At 37.5% G+C, this 12982-nt stretch overlaps 1 protein-coding gene across 2 annotated transcripts in view; it reads left to right on the plus strand.

Annotated features, from left to right (window-relative positions):
* kif4 (kinesin family member 4) overlaps window positions 1–12982 on the plus strand; it is a 136697-nt gene that overhangs the window by 88710 nt on the left and 35005 nt on the right. For both annotated transcript variants that reach the window (XM_058757936.1, XM_058757935.1), the window contains exon 24: window positions 10022–10192. In XM_058757936.1, coding sequence (XP_058613919.1) covers window positions 10022–10192 — 171 coding nt within the window. The remainder of the gene's footprint in view (window positions 1–10021; window positions 10193–12982) is intronic.

A 12982-nucleotide genomic window follows, 5' to 3' on the forward strand; every position in this document is an offset into this window, starting at 1 on the left:
ACCGGTCTGTAATTATCAAGCACTGAACACCTTGGATTCACATGGGCTACAGAGTGGGCATGGGCTCAAAATAGGCATTTTATCTGGAGCCCACATGGGTGAACCCATGAACAACTTTCTCACGAGATCCCATCCCCCACGACATCAAACTACCGCGAGATGCAGCCCTGCCTCGAGCTGCAAGCAGGGTGGATCCCGCGAGAATTCATTCAGCATTTCCCATCCCCCACGCGGCACGCACTGCGTCGCGCCGACGCCATTACTGCTCACTGACTTGTCACGTTTCATTTAATCTGTTCGTAAACAATGATGTGTGCAAACAGAGAGCGTTTAGTGCGCTGGCGTCCAGGTGCGGGTTAACAAATTAAACATTGATTTAATGTTATACACAGTAATTGTTATGGTTACATATACATAAACGTAATTTTTTGAGGTGCATTACGCCTTTATTATTATGAAGTGAAATTAATGACTAACCATTCTCTTGCTTTGCGGACACAAAACCAAAGTTAATTCGTCCAGTTGTGGTCAGCAGGATCACTGGCACGGAAAAACTTGAAATAAGATCTTTATCAGACGTGTGTGTATTCTGCAGCTGAAAACACACTGCTTAATGTTGCACATTATAATTATTTTTGTTTTAGATAGAACATGTCTATATTATGTTAAGCAAAAAATAAAAATAAAAAATAGCCTCCAGCAGTGTGACTGAATTTTCATTTGTGTAATTCCAGTTGAAGGTTGGCGTTTGGGAGAGTTGAGCTCCGAAGTAGGGGCTGCAAAGTAGATCTGCATTAACGCAGTAACTGCGGGACCGACCAGATTTCTTGCGCTGCGGGAATAACGCGGTAGCGGTCGACTCGGTAACATGTATTTTGTTTGCGGGGTCTGTGCGCAGTGATGCTCAGAGCAGGCTACCGATGGTGATGTACGGCCCTCAGACAGAACAGGAAGGTTGTCGATCAGTGACAGCAGAATAAGGATGGAGCAAAGCGTGGATGATGCGCTGTCCTTGAAGGACGGACTCGGTTTTGTTTATATTTTGCTTAACCTATAATTTTAAATGACAGATGTCATATTTATTTATTTTTCTCTGCGACACTTTTCCTACTGTATTAACAGAAAAATGTCAAACGAATTTATAGTATTTTGACAAGACGAATAAAAATAGCTAACAGGCTTTTTTGTACAACTTACTTTTTTTCTCTCTCTGCGACACTTTTTCCTCTTGTGTTGTAAATGTTTTGTTAAAAACGAAAATTCGTTGTTAAAAACGAATTGTATCCTGACGAATAAAGATAAATAAAATTTGGTACCCTTTATTAGTTTTTATATTACGAATACTATTTCGTTATATAATGTATTTGTTGAATAATGAAAAACCTTGTGAGTTTAAAATTACAGACGTTTTATTAATTTGTCCGGTATAGGCTATTTTGTTTAATTGTTTTGGCTAGATCCTGGCCAGGTTTTATTTATTCGTTTCTTGTTTAATAATGGGAATTAAATAATACAATGTGCTCACATTTTCATTAAAATTAAGGAAGGAATTAATAAAAATAAAAAAATTCTACGATTTCCTAATTCGGGCATGTCATGTGCAGGAGTTGTCTAATGTAGCTAGTTCCTGTTAAATAAGGACAGATAACAAAGTAGGTCCGTGACATGTAGAAACTGTAACGTTTATTGTACGAATTAAATGTAGATTTTAAACATTTGTATTTGTGAGAAGTAATGTGACACTGACATTTACTATGCTGCTTGAGTTCGTTCTGAATAACAAACGCACTAAAGTACTAAATTTCCTTCTGTGAATATGAATTATTTTAACTAGTTTATCTTAGATTATAGACCAACTGCAACCAATTTCGGCAGAGTGCTATGCAAAACGCGAGGGAATGTGCTCCAACGCGTTCAAATTCTTACTTTTCAAAGTCTGTGGTTAAAGCGCCACTTAGCGGTAAAAGGCAGCAAATACACTTTTTAAATGTTACCTCCGCGGGAACGGTGGCGGTAGAAGTATTATTCTGGATGAGTAACATCTGTATGTGTGTATATGTGCTTTTTTTTTTTTTCTCTCTTTCTTTCTCCTATTCTTCTGGGCCCTGTTGCCTAGCAGCATCCTTCCCTGGCACCCCCGTTGGGGTGAGATATGGGCTGGGGAATTAAGTTCTGATATGTCGTAGCCACGGTGGGATCGGAGGCACCCTCCCCCCCAATTATTAAACATTTATTAATATATAATCCAATACTAATATTATTAATATTATTATTTATACTTGCCCTCTTCGTTGTACTCCACCCCTCCCCAATTCTGATGAAATCATTATTTTTATTATTACTATCATTATGATTAACATTATTATAGTTATTATTGTTGCTAATAACATTTGTTGTCTCTATTATTATTATTATTATTATTATTATTATTAGTCTTTATTTATTTCTATTTATATATTTATTTATTTATTTTTTACTCCATTTAAAAGATCTGTATTTACTCTAGATATAAGATCTGTTATTAATCTATTATGATGCTATTTCAGTTGTATGCTTCCTTCCCCAACCCTAGATACAATGGCACAAACACATATACGCGCACAAACGCATATGCACACACACACACACACACACACACACACACACACACACGCTCACAGACATATGAATGCAAATACCGGAGTTAATCAGAACGGACTTGTAATGTTGGCCATCAGTATGTTTGTTTGTCCAAGTGGTTCTACAGTTTGGCACATGTAAATATTGTCACCCTCTAAACTCAGTGTTTTTTTTTTTTGTTTGTTTTTGTTTATTTTTTCTTCTCTTTCTCTTGTTATATGTTTGGTCCATGGGGTTATGTATTTGGTACATGTAAACATTGTCACATTCTTTACTTGCATAATAATAAAAAAAAAAATTATAAAAAAAAATCTGTATGGTGATGCTGCGCTACCCATAGACTGCAGAACAAGAAATAGACGTAGGGGGTCCCTACAATGTCAGAATTGTTGTCTTACCTACCTACACGGGAAACGTGCACTAAATTTTCATTATTAAAATTTTAACATTTTATACATTTAGCCTACATTTAATCATTTAGCAGACATTTTTATTCAAAAATGGTTTACAAATGAGTGCTGTGACAAGTCTGTAATTATAACTCATTAATTAATTATTAGTCTATTTGATTATTGCAGTCATCAAAACTGGCTCATGGCATCAAAACTCCCCAAAATGTCGAAAATGAATCAAAATGATTGTGCATGACATTCTTTGAAGTATACAGTATGCAGTCATACAAACTCATTAGTGAAATCTCCACCTGGTGGCGCAAAGGGACAGCAGCGCCATTGCTAAGATTGGAATTTTCATTAGTAAATGAAGATTAAATAATCAAATAAATTGCTACTGAATTTGACAGTGATACTCTCCAGTGAGTTTATTTTCTACCTTTTTTTTTTTTTTTTTTTTTTTTTTAGATATTTCAATGTATTTGGAAATCATATCAAATATTAATTAGGTTAAGCAATTAAAAAGACGAACAATAGCTTATCTCTCGTTGTTATATAGCCTAACATTGCATTGACTATGTATCTTTTTGTATATATTGTTGATGAACTCAAAAGCCTGTTCTTATAAATATTATGCTATAGCCTATAGCAACACTAACATAACAACTCCCAGCCTCTTCAAAAAGGGGACCCCCTATAGCAGTGGTTCTCAAGCTTTTTACACTAAGTACCACCTCAGAAAATATTTGGCTCTCCAAGTACCACCATAATAACAACATTAAAATACAGTAGCGTAGTAGGCCTTCAGCTACAGCTATGCACAGTTCAAAAACGAGGGTGTTTTATTCCTAATAAGAATGTTTATTATTGTCGGCCACTTTAAACATTGTAAAAACAGTTTGAACATTAACACTGCACTGTGCTTACATACAGGTAAATAAAAAAACTTAAATGATTAAATTAAAATGCACTGTACATAAGTGGTTAAATAAAAACTGTACTGTACTTAAATGTAAAGTAAACAATTTACAGTACTTGATCAAAAAAAATAAATAACAGGCATCATTTAGCAACCTTGCAAACCTTTTAAAAGTGTTTTAACAATTTATATTTAATTCAGTGATTCCTCTGCGTACCACTAGAGGGAGCCTGCGTTCCTCAATTCGAGCACTTTTAGACAGTACGCTCAGTTTTGGACATGGGATGGTCATTGCAAATAGCCTACTGTAAATGCAAATCGGCTGAGGGTGGATTGAATTTTTACTGTAGGCTAATCATAGCTGCGGAAATGTTGCATTTAACCAGGATTTTTGTTATGAGTGTGCACAGCCTTTGACGCCTAGTAACATGTTGATAAATAAGTAGATAGATAAATTACTAACTCTTAAAGGGTTAGTTCGCCCATTTAAGACATGTTGTATGCAATCCTTACCAGCACTATAGTGCATACACACTGACCCACCCTTTAGTCACCTCCTGGTCAGAGTTCTGGCGCTGGAAGTTTTCAAGATAGTACTCGGTTGGTTTCGGGGCCTCAAAACTGTGCGTTTTACGTGAAAAAAGTATTTGCATTTCAAAGCTCGAATAATTTACATCACAAAAAACACGCCTGACAAAATTCATACCTCAGTTTTAATCGGCACTATTTTCTTTCCATTTCTATCAATCCGCGCTGCTGTCAACGTCAACAGTGCGCGCGTTCAGATCAGCTGTTGATAGCGCCGACCGCTGACAACATGTCTGACTACGAAACTTCTGATGACGAAACCAATTTTAGCACTGTTGGCGTTGACAGCAGCGGATTGATAGAAATGGAAAGAAAATAGTGCAGATTAAAACTGAGGTATGAATTTTGTCAGGCGTGTTTTTGTGATGTAAATTAATCAAGCTTTGCAACGCAAATAATTTTTTCACGAAAACGCACAGTTTTGAGGCCCCGAAACCAACCGAGTACTATCTTGAAAACTTCCAGCGGCCAGAACTCTGACCAGGAGGTGACTAAAGGGTGGGTCAGTGTGTATGCACTATAGTGCTGGTAAGGATTGCATACAACTTCATGTCTTAAATGGGCGAACTAACCCTTTAAGGTTTGTGCCGGTGTGCTCGGCCATCCACCGATTTTTATACAATAGGCCTGCCGCCTAACATAATGTAGCCTAGTTGAGTTGGACAGCAGACAAGCATCTGCTTCATACAGCACGAGCCGCAGCACAAGATTGACAGGACCATAGCGACTCCGGCAAATGCGCAGAGCTTTTGTTAATATAAAAGATATATATTTATTTGTTTAATAGCCTATAAGTGAGTTTTTTTTTTTTTTCATTAATAATGGACCACAAACTGAGCGTTTGTTTTAATGGGGAAAAAGTTTGTTTTAACGCGGATGTAATCAGTCTTAGTCATTTTGTTAATTAAGGTTTAGCCAGTTTTAATGAACCAAAAACTAAGCATGTCTTTTACAGTAAGGGGAAAATCCATAGGTCTTTATATAATTTATTTGTGTTACAACTCGGGTAGCCTACAGGCCATGTCTTATTCGTTTTGTTAATATTTTGGTTAAAAGATGGGGGAAGATGTAAAGATCAAACATTAACGATAAATAAGAGCTACACATGCTGAACGTCATCGACATCCTTTCTTGTTAAATGTGCGAGACTGTATTTTGAACCATAACACTGGTGTTAATTAATATTTAGAAACAGGTTATTTTCTTTTCAAAGTAATCCCAAATAAATAAGTTGTGCATGCCTGGGGACCCCCCCTATATCTATTTCTTTTTCTTTTTTTTTTAAATCTGTGCTTCTCATCTGTTCTGCAGTCTATGGGTAGCGCAGCGTCACCATACAGATTTAACAACACGCACAGCTAAATAAAACAGGCTGGGTGCTAATTAAAATTTCTGAAATAAATATTTCTGCGAAACGTGTTAGGTTGCACAGAAGAAAGCCCGATCTAGGACCTGCCCTGTGCAGCAGCAGAGGACTATTACTTTGCTGAACGAACTGAGGATGACGTCACAGGCTCAGATTTGGTTGGCCAATCGGCGGAAAGGGGCGTCATGACTGCCCACAAGGGGAAAACTAATTTTGAAGTTGTTTATCCGTTTTCTACCCGTGAACCAAAAAAAATGAAAATCGAGCCAAAATCTTTTTTTTTTCTTCTTTTTTTTGAACTGCTTAGTTTGTTTTTCAATTTGAAAAACAAACTATCAAAACGTACACTTGACCGTTAGGGTATGTCGAAAAACTCCCAACTGATTTTCTCCTCCAACTTCAAAATCATCCTACATCGCTGAAGAAGCACTGACCCAGTGTTTACAAAGTGAATGTGCAAGGAGGGTCAAACCCTTCTACAAAAAAAAAAAAAAAAAGGTAAAACATTAATGTAGTAAGATTTTGAAGTTGGAGGAGAAAAGTGTTGGGAGTTTTTTTGAAATATGATACATATCAGAATATATCCATTTGTTTTTTTTGTTTTGTTTTTTTCAAAGATACATTGAGTCGCTCGCGCTCTCTCTCTCGCTCTTTCTCGAATTGGCAATAAGTATTTGAGAGAAAAATCTAGTGAATTCTAATTATTGGGGGACTAGCCCCCCCCCTCAATGTCTATGATGGTTATCGCCCTGATCAGACATGAAAATGTTGTGACACTATTGTGCAGTCTGTAATATGACGTTAGCAAATTTTAGCAATTTTTTCCAAACATTTCTTTGAATAACATGACCGTAAATATGAATACATGATTGAATGTAACACAAAACAAATGATTACTTTTCATTAAAAAGATTTTATTAATGCCTATACCTTAATGCTTATATGGTTCTTTTTGTTCACTCGGGCAGTCATGTTGCCGCTGGAGCCAGTTTACACGGAGATAATAATTCATACCCCTTCGTTTGAAGTGTGGTCCTGAAAAATCGTAGTTTGAAGGGCTATCTGGCCCTTCCCTACACACACAAGCGCGCACACACACAAGCGCACACACACACACAAATGTCAGTGTTTCCCCTACCATTATTTTAGAGGGCACACACACACAACACACACACACACACACACCTTGAAAGTCAAGTTAATTTTATTTTCTCTATAGCGCCAGACCACAAAGAAGTCATTCAATGTTACCTTCCCTCTAGAACAGGTCTATACCTTGTTCTTTATTAAACAAACTAAATAGCCTTATGTTATTTATCTTATTTGCACGACGGCATGTAATTTCTGTCTCTACGTTACATGGTCGCGCTCTCTGTACCGCGCGCACAGCGGATTCCGCCCCGGTTCTCTCTCTCACACACACGCACACACACAAGCACACACGCACACACACACACACAAGCACACACACACGCACAAGCGCGCGCACACACACGCACAAGCGCGCGCACACACACGCACAAGCGCGCGCACACACACGCACAAGCGCGCACACACACACACAAGCGCGCGCGCACACACACGCACACAAGCGCGCACACACACGCACACAAGCGCGCACACACACGCACACAAGCGCACACACACACGCACACAAGCGCACACACACGCACACAAGCGCACACAGAAGTGAGCACATTTGTGTTACACCTATTTGTAAATATTAAGCAGCAAAACGACTATTTAAAGGGGTGGTTTACTGCTTTTTTTCTTTGCTTGATTGTTTATGGGGTGCAATATAACATGTCTTTGTGTTTCGTTTGTTAAAAAACGCCTTATTTTTCATATTTCACCTTTATTGTAAGCCGCTTTCTCCTCTGTCACTTGAACGACCGGTTGACTTCCTGATTCTCTGAAACCACTCCCTCAGAAACAGGCAGTGGGCTCAGATTGGTCAGCTGGGCCGGTGTGTTGTGATTGGCTAAACTGCGTACTGCACATTGTCTGGAAACTTCACGCCCATTACCTTCACGGGCGACCGCTGCATGTGCTCCGGTCAAATGTAAATAATGGTGTCAATATTGCCGTATCAGTTTGAGCCAGAATCAGACCCAGAAAGCAGTAATGAAGAGAGTCAAGCAGAACTTCCGCAAGCACGGCTCTTACAAACGTTTCTGAATGGAAGTTTGCTGTTGTGATTTACATATCAATTTTTGAAGTTTGTACACGTTTTTCTTATACACACAAAATAGCATCGAACTAACTGGCTACTATAACCAAACAGCGTTGGCTTGTTTACGTTCTTGATCGAATCGAAAAATTACGTCATAAAGTATACATGGAAAATACATTTACAAAATTAGTACATAATTACAAATTTGGGTCCAAAATATTTGTACGCGTTTGTCATAGACACGAAATAGCATTTAACTAACTGGCTACTAAAGCCAGCGTTGGCGTTTGTTTACGTCCTTGATAAAACTAAAACATTACGTCTGAATTTATACGTGCAAATACATTTAAAATTATGAAATCTTACTTACAGGTTGTGGCCCAACTGCTGCCTCTGGTTTTAAAGTTGGAACTGCTCCATGTTTTAGTAATAGTTTCTGTGTGAATCCGGCATTGAACTCGTGTAGATTCTGGAAGCTGTCTTCCGTAAAATGCGCAGCACAGAGAGCTAAATTAGGATTGTAATTGTCAGGAACATGATCAAACATAAATTTTAACCATTGCTGATGAACTACAGCGTCCGTAGGAAGCCCGGACACAGAAGACCTGACAGCTGGGTGAAAATAACACCGTTTCGACGGCATGGCTACAACTCTCCACTATAACTCTTCCTCTTCGACAAAGCAGCAGAACATGGCCTTGCCCCCTTTTTTGCATGTTCCGGAGGGAGGGGTTTGATGGGTTTTTTACGTATGCAACCCGGGAAGTATCTCGTTGTAGTCCCATAGGAGTCGTTTTTGTAGGCATTAAACTTCCTGATTTTTTAAAAGACGATATCTCCGCTTACATTGAACTTTCAGCGCCTCAACTTTGCAGATACTGTTCATGCACCAACAGCAACATTACACACTATTTAAAATGAAAAAAGTGAAATCGCGGTAAACCACCCCTTTAAATATGACTTCTGCCTGTCTCTGTGTTAATGTATGGCGCAGACGCGCGGGTTTGTTCACTACTCATACAGAAGCCCGCGTGACGCTTGCGGCGATATTAACATCTGCCGCCTCACTAAATGAGGACATAAATACACGAACAATATCTCCAGAACTGCTCTGAGAGTCACTTCATGAGTATTTGACCGTTTCATTTGAGAAAAACTATCCTCATATCATATATACACAGAAATGTAAAGGTATTCACGGCAACCCGTCAAAATAAAAGTTCGGTTTCACTTGAAGACATTGGGCAGAACGTAATAGACTACTACTATTAAAACCTTATCTTTAAGGAATAATCATACGATGTCTTCAATGTTATCAATATTAGATCCCCTTTATTTTCCAAAAAATAAGATTTGTTTAATTTTTATTCATTAAAATATAAATTAAAGGAATGTTTTTATGTCGGGGAAAAAAACGTGCATTAAATTTAAATGGAAAAAAAGCCTAGCCACATTCAAAGAGGTCATAAAATTCGCTATAAACACACCTGTAATCCTACATCAGTATATTGCTATTGTGTCTGTGTTGCTTGGCAACCATTCTTGTTGCTGTTGTTTTTTTTTTGTTTTTTTTTATAAAACCTTCTCTTATGAAGTATCCATTTTATAAAAGCAGTAAGCCTCTTGAAGCCATGGTTTAGTGATTTATAAAAAAGCTTAGCTGTAAAATCACTGTAAACCATGGCTTCTTGGGGCTTTTTAAATTGGAGTTTCAGTAGTTTGCAGTTTGATGAATGCCAGAAGTGTAAAAATAGGAATGTCAATTGAATCCAAAAGTTGAACTAAAAAATTAAAATTATTCAGATAAGCTTCAATTTTGTCCAATTATCAAGTGTGTCAGTCACAGTACTTAGTAGTAGACTTGCTACCATTCACACAGAACACATTATTGGTTTGTTTTATGGAGCTATATGTTTTGTACAGTCGTGTAATAAGGTTGACTAATTTTTGTGCACCTATTTCAGGTTGTAGCCTCCAAGGCTGCTAATGCCAAGCTGGAGAGTGAGCTGAAGCAGGAAAAGACCAATCTGCTGGATATGCAGAAGATATTGTGTGATGAGCGCAAGCTCATGTCTGCCATGGATATGGAACATCAGAGTCAACTGGTAGAAATGGAACAGAGACACCAGGAGAAGGTCTGCTTTCATAGAAGCTCTTCATAGATGTTATAATTCTATTGTTCCCTTTTTTTCATTGAATGTTTCATTTAAATGATAAATTTCACTTTTTAAATTTAATTTTTTCACACAATTTCACTAGGTGTTGTCTTTAAGAGTGTAATTAAATTATTTAATGGAATGTTTGTGTAATAACTTTTACACTGCAGAACCATTTAAACTAAATGCAAGAGGTGATTTAAAATGGAGAGCAGTTACATTATCTAAAATGGGCAATTTTCCTTTTGCATTGATACACAGTGTTGCTGAAATTAGATTTTGCTGTATTTGCCTGAGCAGTCATTTTGGTAGCTCACCAATTTACTAAATTTCTCTAATACATAAAATAAGTAAGCTTGACTAGAGCTCTTGCAGGGAGAAGAATTTATTCACGATAGTAGTGTAACAGTTCTTTAACAGCGATTGTTAGCTGGTCTGTCTTTAAGGAATCTTAACCCAAAGTTCTGTCTGTGGGACAACTGTTAGGACCTCCCACGTAGTTTCCTCAATGAACAAGATTAAATGTTATTTGTGTGGACTGTCTGGCCCACCTATGTGCTCCATCACCTGTATAGACCATCTTATATACCACATTTCTGCCACAATACCATGGTGCAGTGAGTGTTACTTCTGTAAATCCATGGTAAATGATGGCGATGTGTAGATTGAAAAGCCTTCTGACTGTCTTGTTGCCCACAGTGTTTCTCCTGTTTGGCTTTGGCTAGTTTAAATCACAGAGTCGTTTGTGTTCGCTGAATTCAAGGAATTCACACTGGATCTCACAGCGCTGTTTAGTGCTCACGTGACTGAGTAAACACATCTGCTCTAGTGAGCTCGCGCTAGAAAATTAGAAAGGTAGTAAGTTTTTTTTTTTCTTCAGGAAATGGCCAGACTAGAATAAATGGCAGCACCGTAGCGAACAATAAACAATATGGAAAGACAAAAATGAAATAAAACCAAAGTTTGACCAATTATGATTAATGTTAGGCTAAAACATCTAAATATGATGTTTGGATCACTGTCAGATGAGCCGTCAGATGCTGAGCCGACCCAGGACGCATAACTTACCATGAGACTCCATCACTCATGGCATTTAGTGTTTTTAATACCAACCTTCCATAAATCACCTTTTTTTTTGTCATTTTGACTATTTATGAAACTGATAACCGCTAAATCAGTGAGTTAAAGGCATTGACTAGAAATGTACAATCTTAAAACACAATAAAAGCGGCAAGAAAACGACAGCACGAAAATACATGCATTATATAGCGGGTAAATTTGACCCGCGCGGCGCTTGTAGGTATAAATGCTCAGTTTTTTTGATCGGGTTTTATCAAAATTTATAACAATATTGGGTTGTAAATTACATAATTTTAGTAAAAGTCAATGACTGGAAGACTTGAATGTTTTGTTGAAAATCTGTTATGTACATTTGAAAAACAGCCACGAATAAAATTTACCCCGTGGCGGTTCTAGTGTTAAAGGGTTACTTCACCCCAAAATGAAAATTTTGTCATTAATCACTTACCCCCATGTTGTTTCAAACCTGTGAAAGCTTAGTTCGTCTTCGGAACTCAATTTAAGATATTTTGGATGAAAACCGGAAGGCTCGTGACTTCTCCCATTGACTGCCAAGTAACACTGTCAAGGCCCAGAAAAGTATAAAAGACATCGTCAAAATAGTCCATTTGCCATCATTGGTTCAATCTGAATTTTATGAAGCGACGAGAACACTTTTTCTGCGCAAAGAAAACAAAAATAACGACTTTAACAATTCGTCTCGATTTGATTAATGACAATTTTCATTTTGGGGTGGAGTGACACTTTAACGGTAAAGCGAGAGAAAGAGCATTTCTGTTGCGTGGTCTTTGACGTTTGCTCACTTAGCACACGCATCATTTGGATTATTCAAAACTAAATCGTAAACATAAAACAGCATTTATAGGGGCATTCACTATAAACATTTATTTTCAACCTTAAAGCTGCAGTCCGTAACTTTTTTTTTTTGGGGGTTAAAAATGATCTGAAATCAATATTTGAGTAAGTACATAACCTGCCAGTGTTCAGAACTATCACCCTACTTTATCCCGATTCACAATGGTTAGCTTATAATAATGTTTTCTAATTTGAGTGGTACGGGTAGGTTTTCGTGGGAAATTCGAGCATGGCACTGCGTCATTACGTCACGTCTGGAAAAAAAAATAAAGTTGTCCTGGCTAGTAGGCTATCGCATGTGAGGATCCTGCAGGTGGCGGCTCGTTTATAGTCTTTTCTCACAACAGCTCATTTCTCATTAAATGTATCATTTTGGTGGTGGATTGTAATCCAGAAACGATTGTGTTTATGAAACACATGTGAATGAAATTAAATTATATTCCAGTTTTAAATGTGCTTCTGATTACAGATAGCCTGGGATTACAAAATATTTGTATTTTGAAGACAACCAGTTCGAAGGGAGCATAGTTTGCTTTTTGGGTTAAAAATGTATTAACCCTTTAGGCGCCAGGGCTTTTTTGGAAAAATGCTGGATTCTGGATTTTGACATCAAGATTTCAAAAGCTTGTGGCTTGAAAGGGCTTAAAGAAAGGGGTAAATTACTGTAAATTAGAAAAATGTTGGGCATGACCTAAAGTTTATATGGGGTGTAAATATACTAATCTAATTTACATATTATGATGTCATCAGGGGGCGGCCCTCTTGAATTTCATAATATTCAGGAAATAGTAGATATTGAATTGATATTTGAACTTATTTGCATGGTTTTTTTTT

Source organism: Onychostoma macrolepis, chromosome 21, assembly GCF_012432095.1.
Source record: "Onychostoma macrolepis isolate SWU-2019 chromosome 21, ASM1243209v1, whole genome shotgun sequence".
In the NCBI taxonomy this organism is placed as follows: domain Eukaryota; kingdom Metazoa; phylum Chordata; class Actinopteri; order Cypriniformes; family Cyprinidae; genus Onychostoma; species Onychostoma macrolepis.